Source organism: Sinocyclocheilus anshuiensis, unplaced genomic scaffold (genome assembly GCF_001515605.1).
Source record: "Sinocyclocheilus anshuiensis isolate Anshui unplaced genomic scaffold, SAMN03320099.WGS_v1.1 scaffold1127, whole genome shotgun sequence".
Classification (NCBI taxonomy): domain Eukaryota; kingdom Metazoa; phylum Chordata; class Actinopteri; order Cypriniformes; family Cyprinidae; genus Sinocyclocheilus; species Sinocyclocheilus anshuiensis.
This window is the reverse complement of record NW_015546115.1, coordinates 957,151-974,115: the sequence shown is the minus strand read 5'-3', so window position 1 is coordinate 974,115 and position 16,965 is coordinate 957,151. Positions and strand designations below refer to the sequence as shown.

The window sequence follows — 16,965 nt, the reverse complement described above, 5'->3', positions numbered from 1 at the left end:
TTGATCAGGGTTGGAGCTAAACTCTGCAGCGCATTGGCCCTCCAGGGCAAGATTTGAGGAACCCTGCATTAGGGTTTTAAATTAGTAAAGAAATCAGCAGTGCTGATGTATTTTTATAGGCTAAAACCTAGAAACATCCTTTTTAGCACTTCTGGTTCCATCATCCTGAAGCCAATGAGGTTTGTGAATGTATTTTTGTCTGTGGTGAACACAAAATCAAGATATTTTGATGTTCTATTCTGGATTTTAAAAAGATGATTGCTATCAAGTGGCTAAATGGGACTACAGAGTTTGTCGGAGACACTAAATACCAAACACCGAACAGAAAAACACTTTCACAGCCTCACTGTGTTTATTCAAACTCTTACAGACTATTCTAACTCAAACTTTCAGGGAAAATGATTTTAAATAAAGACTGAAAGAGTTGTCAGAAGCTTAATGGTGGTGGTTTTGAAGTCATGTGACTGAGGTTTAGTTCATTTATAGCCTACATTTATCTTTTTTACTTCTGACATTTGTATTTAGGCTTCAAAATTCATAAAAGTTGATTATCATGATGAACAAAATTTGTAAGAATCATACACTTTCATTGGCCACAGAGCTTAAAAAAAATCCTACTGGGTTTTTGTCGAGGGAACCAGGTGACACTAATGTACTGGCCTACATAAAAATGTAATCACTGCATGCTGATGATCATATAATAACATCTGGAGCATATACTAACTTATGTAACTTAGTCGGATGGCATTATAGTTCAAGGGCAATAGGTGAAAGTAAAAATGCTCTTTACCAGTCTTAACAGATTTCTGATTTCTCCTCAGATTGACGCCGAAGACTCCAGATATGCAACATTATGAATCTAGAGCAGTTAAGAAATATCAGAGAGGAAACTTCGATCTGCTCACCCTTCAGGCCTCACTTCAGTCCCATCACAGAGAAACACACACACCAAACGCACAGTCTACAGGTCAGTTAGAGAAGATTGACCAGCTCTGTACTGCCTTTATTGACTTCAGTACTGTACATATAAAGCTCTCTATATTTGTAGAGGAATGCTTTAAAGTCTTACATTCAGAGTCACTAACAGAAGATTAAGATGAAATCCCCTTCGTTCAAGTTTGGCAACACTCACCTTTTATTCTTACAAAAGATCCTGTCTCTTAAGCTCTTAAACTTGGTCTCCCGCCCTGGATAATCAGGAATGGTGTTGCTGGAAGGCTTATTTCTTCATTAATAATAAAAAATTTTAAAAAGCGTTTTGAGTATGTTTCCAGCATTGTAATTCCTTTGTGCGGTTGTTGTTATGGAGCGGAGAGTTAGACCGATTTTTAAAACGTTATGGTTATACAGCTAGTTATTACAATAGTAATCGATCTTCATTCATCTGAAATGTTTTTAGTTTCATGAGAAAATGTGAGTTTTGCCATATGCCCAAATCCCAAAGCTGTTATTCTTTGTGGAATTTTGAGGGATGTCAAAAATTTGGCAGGGATATAGACTAAAGCCATTTTAGGTATCAGTTTATTTCAGGTAACTTTTCAGCTAACTTGATACTGACTTGAACTAACTTTTCAGCTAACCAAAAAAGTTACCTGAAACCAAATTAAATCATTTTATATTATATTGTAGCTAGTTGCTGGGGGAAAAAACCCTAAAAAAAATAAAACCGAAATAAAAATACAGACATTTAAACAAATAAAAATGACAAAAACGTACAAAACAAAAAAAAAGAAAATATACAAATAAAATCTAATTCAAAATACTAATAAAAACTGTTGTAGTACATCAATGAGACTAAAATAACGCTGATTTGAAAGGCATGTTATTGCAAGAAATTAGGCTACTTGATTTGAAAATGAGTCACGAGTTGTTGTTTTCTTTGGCCTGTCATATGCCTTCTGGAAACAAGAAATTGTCATTTTGATTGTGCTTTGTTTGTCTTCTTCAGAACTTGCCAACCTGTAGACAGTTTTATTGGAAACCTGATGGTAAAAGATGATGGTGGTGATCATTTTATTTTAGGGTGAAATACTTATACAAATAGTTTGTGGCGGTGGTTTTGTGCTTGAATGCAGCATACCATGAAATGCACATGCCATAAAATCACTGTACCTTGAGGAGATCCTCTATCAACATGACAATATGACATCGCACATGTTGCACGAAACACTGAAACATGAGGATTGTAGCAGCTCGGAGGGGACAAAATGATCAAAACTGACCATTTGGTGCAGTGTGTGACTGTGCTGTATTTCCACAGGCGCTGATTTCCAGAAGTTCACACTGAGTTCACATCCAGAGCCGCTGGAGCAGCAGCAGAGATGAGATGAAGCTCCTATCAAAAGTGCAATCAAAACCTTTCAATTGAGGAAAAAACATTCTGTAATCACACAATGACACACAGATCTATCAGAGCTGTCATGTAAAACATGCATTTGAAATGATTTTCCACTGGCACACAGCCAAGAGCTGAAAGCCACACATATTTCATGCACCTCTGTAATGATTAGCTTTAAAAGCAGTACGCCACGTGAAACCTCAAGTACAAAGTCAGTGAGTTTCACGTGAATCGCTTTGTAAAGGTTTGGGTGATTACGTTAAGCTGACTGATCTGTGCAGTTGTGTTAGTTTAGATTTACCTCAAAGCACGACGTTAGAATAGCAGCATACATCGGTTAAATGCAGTAGCTATGTAAATATTTAAATATCCCAATGCAATTCATTAGATGATCAAACAAATGAGCTACTAACAAGTGAGCGGCGATCTCCACCTGCCTTCGATACTTTATTTGACAAAGGCCGTAGTGTGGGCGACATATTTTAATCATATTTAACTATTAGATATCAGTTAATCACAGCCGTGAGAGGCTGACGTGCTTGTCAGGCTGACATTTATGCTGTCATGCTGAGTCATGCTGACATTCATCTTGTGTTCAAAATAGCTCAAACTCTTCTGACCCTTCTGCAAACCGACACCTCGCTTTAGAGACGCAGAACAAGTTAAGTTTTCTTTGTTGGACAGTTGTCAAATGGATAGTCTCTGATATTCAATACTTGCGTCATAACACATGATCATGTTCCTCGTCTGCACGGTAGCCTACATTGTTCGTTCTGTTCTCTCTCTCCAGATTTTTCATGGTGCAATTAGGGTGTGTTTGTGTGATACTGAACCTGAATAAATAGACGTGTATTTAATAATCCAGCAATTAGGATATTTAATATCAGATCCAATTGAACGTAAAAGGTTTTGGACACTGAAGTCACACGTAAACATGTCATTAACAAACCAGAAACACAAGCACCTTTTTCAAGAAAAAAAAAAAAGGTGTCTAAAATAGGTTTAAGCTTCTTAACATTTATTTCAGTCAAGGTTTTTTAATGTTTTTAGCTTTAGTTAACTATAATAACACATAGTTAACTAAAAATAAGAAAAAACCTTAACTGAAATAAATATTTAAAAGCTTAAACTTGTTTTTTTTTTATTTCAGCTAATTGCAAAAGCAACATTTCTCATATTTTTAGTTTAACTTGATGCAATAAAAAAGTGATAGTAAAAAAGTTTAATAAAAACTATATAGACATATTTTAAAATAAAAATACTAAAAATGACAAAAACACAACAAAATTAATAAAAGTTTACATTAAATTAAAACAAAATATGAATAAAAACTAAAGTAGCAACTTTATATATTTTTTATTAAACTCCTTAAGTGCCACCCCCATTTTTGAACATAGACCTGAAAGTGCACTATCCAAACTTAAATTATAATATTCATGAAAACTTTGGAATACAGACCTAAGGTTGGACTCCTTTTTAAGAAGACGATCTGCAGATTACTGCAGAAGTGGAATCATTTCAAAATATTAAAGTGTCAAAAAGTTATAGAAGTTTAAATTTACTGTAAAGAAAATGCAATTTACCAATTTTTTTATTTTATATAAAGTAAATATTTTACAAAATATTTTTGAATCCAAAATTGATATAAAATTAAAGCCTTATGTCTAAATAAGTTATGTTCCAAATTTGAAGTTGATATATATAAAAAAAAATGGAGGTTCCTGTGAGATTTTATTTAGGGCGTTATACCGCAAATAGCCACCGGGTGCCATCCAAACTCTGTAGAATTTTTGTTGATGCATTTTTCTGTCACGAAGGTCTAAATTTCTCTGTCAATATTACTTCTATCAAAAAATAACCACCAAATATGGAATCTTGAGACTCCAAGTATATGTATTTATATATGTATACAAGAAATATATGTATTTTGTCAAGATTATTAAAACCTTTGATTCCAAAAGACCATAATACATTTTGTAATATGACACTTGACTCCACCCACTAAGGGGAGGAGACCGCTAAAAGATTTTAAAATTTCCATGTCCAATTTAAAAATGGTTTTCACTGGATGAATTCTGAGGTTTTAAGCTTTTAAATGATATATAATTTATGATGATTACTAAAATATGGGATAGAGAAAAAAAGACAACAACAAAAAAGAGCGCCATTGGGCCCACCTGTGGGCCAGTGGCACTTAAGGGGTTAAAAAAGAAAAAGAATAAAGCATGTAATGTGCTTGAAGTTTTGCAGACTTGGTCTAAAGATTAGAGAGTGAACGGTTCCACTAAGTGGGCCTCAAGTATCACTTTTAGTGTCTAAGCAATTTTTTAAAAACTGTAAACTTTGTGAAACGTGTTCTTATGTTAATATTATGAACTTATGCATTAGCCAAAAATGACCTCAAGCTGGTTAAGTGGAAAGCGACTTAGTTTGATATTTTGCATCTAATGCGATGAAGTAAAGTGTCTACTTACATTTGTGAGCCACTATGTATGTCAGTAATACTTTTGTGGGTATCTGCATATTTGAAGGAATATGCATTTTGCAGAACTGAACAAAGATTGACAGTCTTATCATAGAAATGTATCATAGTATCGTTTAGTTGAATAGCGTCACTCTGTCAAATACTCTAGATACAACAGCTCTGTAACAACACAACATACGCCTGTTCGGTTATTAATTACTGCCGAAACTGTGTGGCAGTCCGGCTAAAATTACATAACAGGAATCCAACCACAGGTGTGCAATACCAATCCACCCACTATACATGCAACACACAGTCTGGACTTTCCCTATTCATCACCAGTACAACACATTTTAATGAAATTTTTTTTTTAAATTAATTTATGCTATGACTTGTCTTTCTGACACTATATTTAAGGGTGTATAATCATAAAAAGTCTTTTTTTATCACACGGTTACAGTCTTTTACAGTTCATATTTATCAGCATTTTCACTACCAGTCAGAAGTTTGGAATAATTAATAATTTTTTTTTTTAAGTTGTTGAAAGAAGTCTCTTCTGCTCACCAAGGCTACATTTATTTTACTGTAAAAACAGTAATTGTGAAATACTGAAATACAGAATTTCTATGAAATAAAAATATTTTGTAACATGAATGTCCTTACTCTCAATTCTTGCTGCATAAAAGTGTTTAAAAAATCAGAAATATATTTATGTAATTATATTTACCATCAGTTATGTTACCAATATAATTGTCTATTTTTGTATATTTTACAGTATATTTCAAATATATTCAGTATCTGAAAATATGTATTTTTGCCATATGGGTTCTAATATAAGTCAATATAATATGAGTAATTTGTGAGTTAATCATTCCATTCCGTTTAGAAGGCAACTGCTTATGTAAAATTAAATAAATTGTGTGCTCCTATGATTACAGTAGCATCAACATGTTAAACAACATGTTAAAATAATAAACTACAGCAATAAGCTTTGCAAGATGTAAAACTTGTTTTTACTCGTGTTTATTGTCTTTTAGGCTGCACATGATTTGTGTGGACGAGCGCCGCTAGTGTCATCCTATGCATTACTGTTATACTTGATGGTTAATTTGCTGGTAAAAGAGGATCAGGGGCACTACTGATCACATAAAGTAGCTGAAATGATCAGATCTCGGACGTCTACATCTCTTGTATTTCACTCTTGAGATGTATTTGCATTATATACCTGAAAAATGTTTTTAAAATAGCCACAATTGTGCTGTTCTCTGCTTCTACCTGTACAACAGCATACCTCAGACTACAAATAAAACAGTATTCATAAAAGAGTTGCTTGTCTAAGCCTGTCTTCTCTATAAACTACAAAGACATCAATAAATCAATTTTTGCATGAGTGAATGGTAGAAATCCTTTCTGGAATGAATATCTGTTTCCAGTGAACACCACAACCAAATCTGGTCAGTAAATCAGGGGGGGAACATGCCCCAATCTTTTGAATGGTAGTATATCAATAAACTGTTATTTGAAAAAAAATAAATGAATGTAAAAAAAATCTGTGATGTCTATACTCATTTATATATTTTTAAATAAAAAAAATCAAAAGTTTGCATTGAAATTTGCTAGTTAAAGCCATTATTCTTCATTTTTGCATTGATAATTCAACCCATAACATTTAACCCTGAAACATTTTGAATATCATTGCACAAAACATGTTAAACTTGACAAATTGCATGTTTTTTGTGTAATAAGAGCACACCAAACTTGACTGATAATAATAATAATACACTGATATTACACTGACAGCTCTACTTTTGACATCAGTAAAAAATGAATACATAAATAAAGATCTTTGAGTTCTTAAAGGGATAGTTCACCCAAAAATGAAAATTCTGTCATTAGTTACTCCCCCTCGTGTCGTTCCAAACCCGTAAGACCTTCGTTCATCTTCGGAACACAAATTAAAATATTTTTGATGAATCCCGAGAGCTCTCTGACCCTCCCATAGACAGCAATAACACGATCAACGTCCAGAAACATAGCAAGGACATCGTTAAAATAATCCATGTGACATCAGTGGTTCAACCGCAATTATTTGCAGCTACGAGAATGCTTTTTGTACGCAAAGAAAACAAAATTACGACTTTATTCAACAATTTGTCTCCTCTGCGTCACACTGGCGCCATTTTGGAGAGTGTCCACTGAACGCAAACAGCATATGTTATTCTGTGTCAGCTGTTTTCGTTCAGATCAAAGTGTAAACAACATAAACAACGTATCTGCGTGACGCAGCTGACACTGAACAGCATACGTTGTTTACGTTCAGTGGATAGGTGACGCGGAGGAGATGAATTGTTGAATAAAGTTGTTATTTTTGTTTTCTTTTTTGATTATTTTAACAATGTCCTTGCTACGTTTTCTGGAACTTGATCATAGTAGTATACTTGCTGTCTATGGGAGGGTCAGAGAGCTCTCGGAATTCATCAAAAATATCTTAATTTGTGTTCCGTCTTACATGTTTGGAACGACATGAGGGTGAATAATTAATGACAGAATTTTCATTTTGGGGTGAACTATCCCTTTAAGTTCAGTGGTAACCTTTTGAAATTAAAATGTAAAACAAGATACTAATAAATAATAATATTAATAATAATAATAATAATAAACAAATGTTTAATTTATTTGCAGAGCCACTAAGTCTGGGTCATCCACCGGGAAGCTGGTACGCAACAAAGATCTAATAATTACATGGTCACAGTTTAAAAATAGTTGAAATGGCGAGAGGAAAAAGTAACGAAGCAAAACCTGACTCACCTCCACCTGAGCGTCTCTGTAATGTTACATCACATCAGACGCTCCGGATAAGGAGCTGTTTCAAAAAGTATGATGCAATACATATAATTTGTCTTTGGAATTCGAGTCATGTGGTGGTTCTTCAACAGGTTTAGTGAGTTTGATGCGGTGAGGTCATCACATCAAATTCAGTATAAAAATCCCCATGCTCGTCCGATCAGCACACAGCGGATGGTGGAAACAAACACCAGCCCATAGCAAGACTGAAGACTATACCTACATCTACAACAGTCGAAGCATCTCTGGTAAAATCACTTTTGAACTCTTTGTATAAAATGCTTTACCAATATTGCTCATTTATCTGCTAGACTAAAATGCTACTTCATTTTATAACTGTATCAAAATATGCAAGAATAATGAGCCATTTGGTTGTAGAAGACCTAATGCATAGTGGTTACCAATTGCATTGCTAAAGGGTATAATGATTTAAAAAAAAGCATGTTTGTAATTTTAATAATCTACTTGGTCTCGACCACCCAAACTTTAGCCTTGGAAAACTGTCAGAAAAATTGCTTGGCACTGGGCTAATACCCTTAAAAAGGCATCGTTGTATGTTATCTGCTCATTAAATGTTCATATTAGTACCTTAAAGTGGTAATATGTATCCTTAAAATACCACTATGAACCTTTTAGGGGGGAATAAGGTACAAAGATATCCCTATTGACCCAGTGACAAGCACTTTTTCTGACAGTTTTCCAAGGCTAGAGTCTGGGTGGTCAAGACCAAGCATTAACCCAATGACAAGCTAAAGGCACATTTTTGCACATTTTTCCTGAGAACAAATCCAGAAGATTGCTGGCTGCATTAGTGATTATGTTCCTTCATTGCAAGCACTGTATGAAGAGAATGGACTGTTTTCTGAGGTAAACCGCAGATTAGGATTGTTTAATTTGGATTTTTCCATTGCTCTGTTTAATCTCCAGAGAGAGATGAAGGTGAAGATGTTGGCCGTGTTGGCTCTGGTTCTTCTGCTCTCCAGTGCGAGTGAGGGACGGATTCTCAGTAAATGTGAGCTGAAATCCCAACTCGAGGCGGCACTGGGGAGAAATCAGGGAGGAAATGGACCTGCAACTGTCACGAATGGGCCTGGAAGTGTGACTGGGCCTGGAAACGTGACTGTGCCTGGAAATGTAACTGTGGCTGGAAACGTAACTGTGCCTGGAAACGTAACTGTGCCTGAAAATACAACTGCAAATTCGCTCATCGCCCAAAGTAAGTGTTGCAAGGGTAAACGCTGTCAGTTGACAACTGGTAATGATACAAATGTAAGCCAAGAGTGTTTCTGTCTTTCTTTCAGTCGTTTGTTCTGTGGAGCGTGTGTCGAAGTTCGACACCAGCCTGGTCACCACCATCCAAGAAGACCCCAGACCTCCAGTGAGACCCCCTCTCAGACCACAACAACGACCCAATGAAAGACCAGGGGGAAGACCTGGTCGTCCAGGAGGAAGACCTGGTCGTCCCGGCGGAAGGGGAAAGAGATCCCATGTTGCGGCACTCAGGCGGCCAGCTGGATTTTCTGACGACAGTTCCGAGAGTTCCGAGAGTTCCGAGAGTTCCGAGGAGAATGTCACTGCAAGGCCTGGTCTCACCACAAAACTGTTTGGAATCTTCCAGCTGAGCGACCGTGTGGCCTGCGATTCCGGATCCAGCCAGAGTCTGAACATCTGCCGCATGAACTGCAGAGGTAAGTCACGTTACAAAAGTGATTAGAAACTGAATAGACTGAACCCAATCTCATGAGAAATGTAACTAATTTATAGGGCGGTGATTTCGAATAAATTCACACAATGAAACAACATACAGAACTACCAAACTTTGCTATAAGTTTGATCGCAAAACATATAATCATTGCTGTTAATAGTGTTCACCGTCTGTTTGATTACATGACATTAACTGCTTGATTTTTACCGTACATTCCTGCCATATGTACTGTACATCAACTTGAGATAGTCACCACTGATAAGCTATTACTAAATATCCATATGTACATTAACTGACAGTCACCACTGATAAGCTACTACTAAATATTGTAGAAACTTAATTTGCTGTAATTAAGTTGAATTAAATTAAATTAAGTTGCTTTGCAACGATTTGTATCATGAAAAGCGCTATACAAATAAACTTGAATTGAAAATTGAATTGAACAATGACTACTCAGACTACAGTTACTTTTTTATTGATTACATATCATTCACATAGTCACATGCTGTAAACAGGTCTAATATTTCAGATTTTTATGTTTTATTGACTGTTGTAATTTTAAAAATATTTATTTTAATTTAACATTATTATGATTTAATTATAATTATTACACTCTAAAAAATGCTGGGTTGTTTCAACCTTGACCCAAAATTGGGTTGAAACAACCCAGCATTTTTTAGAGTGTAGCTTTTCATTAAACTCACAAACCCCCTGCAGTTCCTATTTAAATCAATGTGATAAACAAGTTAATTCAAAAGTAATCTAAAAGTAATCAGATTACATTACCTAAAAACTAAATTTTTTTTGTCATGCAATTTGGAATCAGTAACGGACTACAATTTGTAAGTAATCTACCCAGCACTGGTTACATATTGCTGTGAGCTTGTATTGATAGATTCCAATAATGCAATTCAACACAATTTTTCAAAATTTCAGTACGTCAAATTTGAGTGACGTCTCATGTGACTGGTTACGAAAGTAACTAAAAACTGAGAAAGTGTAATTATTTTACAAATTGGAAATTTCGTATGAATTCGTACAGTGTGATTGCCACAAAAATGATTTCTATAGGAAAAAAGTAAGCATGAAGCTCCACCATAAACTTAACCATCAGTGGGGCGTATATAGGCAGATCGTACAAAGACATGATTGGCACTGTACAAATAAGCCACCAATTCACGAAAAACATTTTTTTAAAAGAACATCCCATTTACACAATAGCACATCATATAGTTTCATCACAATTTCACAATCATAGTACACGTCAAATTCGAGTGACATCTATTTTTTTTTTATTCTAAAGCTCTGGCTGATGATGACATCAGGGATGACATCACGTGCCTGAAGATCCTGCTGAACAGCACAAGAAATGCGTAAGTTGTCATCTTTAGTCCCGCTATAATCACATGATCACCATCTACATTCCCATTGGTAGACACCACATTCTGTCACTGCTCATTTGCATGACTCCGTTGAGGTCAGATAACATTTGTAGCATTGCCAAAGACCACTGTCATTTAGAATCTGCTAAATGAACACATTGTAATTGTAAATGGCCAAGATTCTTCATTGTAAAACATTCAAATATTACTAAAAGCAACTAAACAAGTGTATTTTCTCATAAATAGTAATATTCCTGTTCCTGTTTTCTTACAGCGCTGTTTCAGCCTTCGCTTCTCCACCCAATAAAACGTAAGTCAAACAAATATATTTTTATTTTATTCAATACTTGAAAGTGTATAAGGCTTAAGGAAATACATTTTTCAAAATGTATAAAATATATTTCGGACAATATACATAAAAAATTGCCAAAAATATATGATGAAATAGAAGTAACTAAAACTTATTGGAAATATATTTCTGTACATATATTTACATGAATATTAGCAATATATTTTTAACCACAGCAATAAGCTTTGCAAGATGTAACCCTTCTTTTACAAGATTGTGTTTCTTGTCTTTTAGGCCACTTGTAATTCTCTCTGTGAACAAGTGCCGCAACGTCAATCCTGCGCAGTACTTTGCTGAGTGTCCGTGAAACATTCAGCGTTTCTTCAGGCATGAATATTCTGTCAAATTTCATCCCAACTCATTATTGTAATAAACCCAACAGGAACTCAGTTCTCAGACCCTTGTATTTCACTCTTCCATTTTCTGCCATAATGTACCTGTAAAATGTTCTCAGAATAGCCTCAATTATGCTGCATGTACTATAGCATATCTCAGAATGCAAATAAACAAATATTTTAAAAAAAATACACTTGTCTAAGTCTTTACAATAAAAACACCAACAAATCAGTGTTTGCATGAGTGAAATGTATAAGCATGTTCATATATGCCTTTACTGGTTTATGCTGGTCGTGCTGGCAAAGGACCAGCATCCCAGCGTCAAAACATACCTAACCAGCATATGCTGGTTTTTTCAACAGGGTTATCACAAAACAAGTGTTATACCATCCAAGAAGTCTGGTTTGCATGGTCTATTTAACCTCTGCTGGTAGGTATCGTAACTACACCATCTGTCTGCAAAGAGCATCTTTCTCCACCGATGGCCATTCAAAATAGCCATGCATTCTCATAAAATGATTTTTACAACATCTAAATCACAAATACGTTTTTAAATGATTCATTCATTTTTTAGAGAGCTCAAACCGTTTATTTTTGTGATGCCGCTGTTTTATGTCTCTCTTCATTTGTGCACCTGCCCTACGTCCCAATGAATCACAATAAAAGATCAACTCTGTTTAACCAAATCCATTGTGCAAAGCCTGTTCCTTCTTTTACCATGGACATATTATAATACATAAGTATGCTCTATGCATCATTAAACATGCATTATTATATTAAAATGTAGAATATATAAATGTATTATTTATTTAATATACATGAATTAAAAAATATAAATTAAATAAATTATGGGTATATATAATAAAAAGGATGGTGAGCGCATATCCACAAGCATACGATGAATAATCCTTGAAATTGTGCTTAAAAATAATTGTTTGTCCTTTTATCCAATTTCTTATTTGTCCTGTGCCATGTGAAGTTCACATTTACATGTTGAAACAACAACACACAAAGGTCAAGCATTTTCGAGCAAACCAAGAATTTGTGTGCTATTTGAATACACTCAAATGAGCCCTCGCAGTGAAGCTCAGAGATTTGGACCGAGATACTGACCGAAATGGAGAAAATTTCCAGCAAACATTTGTCAGATTGACCATGTAATGCATCTAAAGTAAACATTAAAGCTCAATCACATATGACAATAAGCTTATCTGTCTTAATCAGAAAAGCTGCATAAAAAAGACGTTTCCTGAGAACAAAACTCATCTGGTGTGACAATGCAGAAGATCATATTTGATTTGAATAGTTTTCATTGCATAATTCACAATTGCTAAATGATCCTTTAAGCATTGTCAGCCCTTCAGATCCACCCAAACAAAACAGAGTAAAGACTTGAGGCTTTAGAGAGTCACAGCAGTACCATTATACAAGCAGTGGGCTCTAGATGAAGATGAGTGCGGCATTCAGCTATTTGAATTGGAAATGCTGCTGTTTGTGGGTGTGGGTGAGCGTGATGCAGAACATCATAATCTAAAGACAAACAGAGCACAAAGACTCAAGCATCAAAACATCAGCTTTACATCATTCCACTCACAGCTGGAAACCACTGGAGAAAAAGAGAGCAAATAAATACATAAATACATAATAACAAGGATGACAACCTGAGCTTCCTGGCCAGCATTTGTGATGTTTTCAGTCTGTTTCAGAGCAATGACATCATAGGAATATGATCTCCTCGTGATGATGGGATGGACCAACAGTGCAGGTGGAGGTCAGTCGGACATATATAAGATGGACCACAGCAAAAAAAACAAAAAAACACTGAAGCTGGAGAAGACTCTCCAACAAGCAGCATCTCAACAGAACTTCTGGTAAGATGCATTACAATTCGTTTCTTCATGATATTTCATGGTTTTATTTGTTGTTGTTGCTCAGACTAATCATTAAGTTCACTGCTGGTCATTGTAAAAAATAAAGGAATAAAAACCTTGGATGAAAGCAATTGCTGAATTGAATGTACTTTTTTTGTTTTTATGTAGTAATAATTATTTATCATTTGTTTTTGTGCAATATATATTATTAAGTTAGCATATATATATATATATATATACTGTATATATGTGGCTCAACCTATTTAATACTTAATTAATGAATATACAATCACTGAATACTTGTAATCTGTTATTGGCTCTACTTCAAGATGCAATCAGAGTTCCCTGGATTAACTGAACACATATAATCTCCAGATTTCCAAACAGAGAGAGATGAAGAGTGCAAACCCAGTGAAGATGTTGGCGGCGTTTGCTCTGGTTCTGCTGGTATTCAGTGTGACTGAGGGACGGATTATGAATAAATGTGAGCTGAAGGCCCAGCTGGACGCCGCTCAGTTCCAGCAGATCACCGTCATGGAAGAGACAATAACCGTGAACAGTCTCATCTCCAGACGTGAGATATTGTTCTGCAGCTTATCCCTTCAGGATGCCAAATTACACTGTTTTATGTCAGATTATGTGACCCTCATCTATGTCTTTCTTCTTTCCTGAGGCAGTTGTCTGCAAGGCCAGCATCTCAGCCTTCAACACCAGCTTTGTCAAAAACACCACGGTCCACAATAAGGAGATGAAGCCAGCACAGGCCCCACCTCAAGTTGCATCCCAAGTTCCACCTCAAGCTCCATCATCTGGAGCTCCACCTCAGGCTTCACCACGCAGAGGTCCACCTCAAGCTCCATCATCTGGAGCTCCACCTCAGGCTTCACCACACAGAGGTCCACCTCAAGCTCCATCATCTGGAGCTCCACCTCAGGCTTCACCACGCAGAGGTCCACCTCAGGCTCCACCATCTGGAGCTCCACCAAAGGTTCCACAATCTGGAGTTCCACCCAAAGTTCCACCATCTGGTTCTCCACCCAAGCTTCCACCATCTGGAGCGCCATCATCTCGACTTCCACCTCAGGCTCCAGCTGGAGCTCCACCTAAGCACTATGCACAGGCTCCCACTAAAGGACCCCGGGGCTCCGGCCACGAGACGCAGCAACCACGTCCGACCACAGCTGCCAAAGTTGTCGGGCACCTGTACGGTGTGTTTCAGCTCAGTGATCAGCTGGCCTGTGATTCCGGCATGATCCCATCGCTCAACGTCTGCAACATGACCTGCTCTGGTGAGTGTTTTTAATTACTGCACTGTAAAAAATCAAAGAGCAAGCAATAATGTGAATGTTTAAAAGCAAATAAAAGAACTTTGAATTCTTTTTCTTTTTTTTGCGAACCAGCTTTGACTGATGACGACATCACTGATGACATTGCCTGCCTGAAGGCCCTGACAAACTTTATGTAAGTACAACAAACTCATGCTTACTTTAGTTACCAGTGCTGTTTTAATATATTAAAATTCAAAGGAGATTATGCTTTTTTATGTTAGATTGCATGATAACACAAAAGTGTTAAAAATATAACTATTACATAACAAAGTAGTACAGATATCTCATTTCTTAACAGGAAAGCGAAACCCAAAGAGATCCTATTTGATGTTAAGAAGATGTAAGTTATTTTTATATATACACATTTACAGTTGTATAGTTTATGGTTTTACAAAATCATAAATGTTAAGTATTTAAATATATATTGAATGAAATCTATATCTATCTATCTATATCTATATCTATCTATCTATCTATCTATCTATCTATCTATCTATCTGTATGTGTGTGTATAGTTTTTGTTTCTCTACATGTGACACAGTAATTATAATGTGTCTTCTGTGCGTTACAGTGTGGAGATGATGTTGGTGAAGGAGTGTCACTCTGTCGTTCCTCCAAACTACTTTGCTGAATGTGTTTAAAACAGATGGAGCAGACTCACTCAAGATTAGATTCTTCCTGCTGCATTCCTTATGCACATCAGTCTGATGCTTTCCATGGCAACTGTCTTTGATTGAATGGTAATGAGGTCATTATGATGGTGGCGGGAGTTTAAACGAGAGTCTGAATATAGGGAGTTTGTGCATTTTAGTTTATTACTGTAATACTGTGAATGTCTAAACATATATCACTGTATAAACCTAAACATCAGTGTATAATCCAATATGATTGTGCTGCTGCTGAGTGCTTTTAAATACTGTCACTTTATCATAAAAAATAAAATTAACAAACCACTCTAAGTTTTCTTTCTTTTCTTTGAATCAAAAAGCAACAAGATGCCACATAGTTTTCATATACATGCATATATTCATGATGCATCATGCAGGAAAAGAGAATAAGCAAATAATATAAAAATTGTTTTAAAAAATTCTGGTGGTAAAGTTTTAGCTTAGCCATCACCAGCTGTTGTCTGAAATCTATTGCAATCTGTATTCTATGCATTTTAGATGCACACTTTCCCCTGCAATAAAAAAAAAAACAGTATTACGATTTAAAAAAAATATATATATAAGAAAATATGAGCAAATAAAAATGTTATTATTTTAGAATGCATGCAAACAGCCAAACTATTGATCAAATACTTTAAATAAATTATTATTTTTATTAAAACAGAATTAGCAATATATTTCAATTGTTCTATGATTTTTTATTTTTGATAAATATAAATATTTATCTTACTAGACGTTGCTTTGTTGTTGGAGACAGATGAATGAGAGTCGTCAAATATTCCTCAGTCTTCACTGTCTTCTGTATGTGATTCGTCAGACTTATATATGTTCGAATCTCCTCCACCTGCGGCTGCACCTGTGCTTTTGGATCATTCCATAATTAATACTGGGATTAATGTACATTTCTAAAATTGAGCTCTGGTTCCTCCCAAGGTTTCTTCTTAATCCACCCAAACCAACAGTCGTTTTTTTAACATTATATTCTGCAAAGCAGCTTTGGATCAGCATGTATTGTGAAAAGCATGCAAAAAACGCTTAACTTCAATTTTAATCTTTCCCAGTAAAACATCATCGTTCCTACAAAACCTTGCAAGTTGAATGAGACTTTGACACACTAATGTAAGCTGCAAATCATCTAGTGTGCTGAGACAATGCAAAAGATCAAGTCTGATTTAAATTGTCCTATTTGGATCATTCATAATTACCAAATGATCCTTAAATTATATAACTTGTCTAAAACCACTACGAGTTTCTAGAAAACCCTATTTAAATGTCAGCGCCTTGCCCAAAAAGCACTTTTGCACAAAAGCATTTAGTTTTTACAAGGAATTGTCATGTTCACCCCGCCAACAGATCCACCCAAACAAAAGACAGCGAGGATTTAAAGCTTTAAAGAGTGGTTTCTGACCTCTATTATCTGTCTGCTGCAGACATGCCACAGAAATTATTTTTAAAATACAAGCTAAAATGACCTGAATGTCACATCACAGCAAACATGGGCTGATTTTTTAACATTTAAGAATAAGAATTTGCCCAGTGTGGTTTGGGTGTATGAAGAAACCTTGGGAGGAACTAAAATTCAGCAGGGAGAGCCAATCCTCCTCTGACACGAATTAAGCAAAAAAATTAATCTCAGGATTAATTGTAGGATGGACCAAAATCACAGGTGCAGCTGGAGGT

The 16,965-nt window shown here is 35.6% G+C and overlaps 2 protein-coding genes across 2 annotated transcripts; both read left to right on the top strand.

The window, feature by feature from the left end:
- Positions 1-7,806: 7,806 nt before the first annotated feature.
- Positions 7,807-11,607, top strand: LOC107700823 (uncharacterized). Its single transcript, XM_016502635.1, has 6 exons — positions 7,807-7,894; positions 8,574-8,862; positions 8,948-9,334; positions 10,655-10,724; positions 11,008-11,043; positions 11,317-11,607. The coding sequence occupies exons 2-6, from the start codon at positions 8,580-8,582 to the stop codon at positions 11,387-11,389; spliced, it is 849 nt and encodes a 282-aa protein (XP_016358121.1). The 5' UTR covers positions 7,807-7,894; positions 8,574-8,579; the 3' UTR covers positions 11,390-11,607.
- A 1,643-nt stretch (positions 11,608-13,250) lies between these two features.
- On the top strand, positions 13,251-15,565 carry LOC107700822 (lysine-rich arabinogalactan protein 19). Its single transcript, XM_016502634.1, has 6 exons — positions 13,251-13,289; positions 13,665-13,863; positions 13,967-14,578; positions 14,690-14,750; positions 14,916-14,957; positions 15,189-15,565. Exons 2-6 carry the CDS (start codon positions 13,683-13,685, stop codon positions 15,256-15,258), a joined length of 966 nt encoding a protein of 321 aa, XP_016358120.1. The 5' UTR covers positions 13,251-13,289; positions 13,665-13,682; the 3' UTR covers positions 15,259-15,565.
- Positions 15,566-16,965: the final 1,400 nt, after the last annotated feature.

Excerpts from the sequence above, each read along its gene's own strand:
- LOC107700823 (XM_016502635.1), top strand. The coding sequence starts at position 8,580 with ATGAAGGTGAAGATGTTGGCCGTGTTGGCTCTGGTTCTTCTGCTCTCC. Across the intron at positions 10,725-11,007 it reads CTGAACAGCACAAGAAATGC|CGCTGTTTCAGCCTTCGCTT; the intron begins GTAAGTTGTCAT and ends GTTTTCTTACAG. Across the intron at positions 11,044-11,316 it reads GCTTCTCCACCCAATAAAAC|GCCACTTGTAATTCTCTCTG; the intron begins GTAAGTCAAACA and ends CTTGTCTTTTAG.
- LOC107700822 (XM_016502634.1), top strand. The coding sequence starts at position 13,683 with ATGAAGAGTGCAAACCCAGTGAAGATGTTGGCGGCGTTTGCTCTGGTT. Across the intron at positions 13,864-13,966 it reads GAACAGTCTCATCTCCAGAC|TTGTCTGCAAGGCCAGCATC; the intron begins GTGAGATATTGT and ends TTCCTGAGGCAG. Across the intron at positions 14,958-15,188 it reads CTATTTGATGTTAAGAAGAT|TGTGGAGATGATGTTGGTGA; the intron begins GTAAGTTATTTT and ends TGTGCGTTACAG.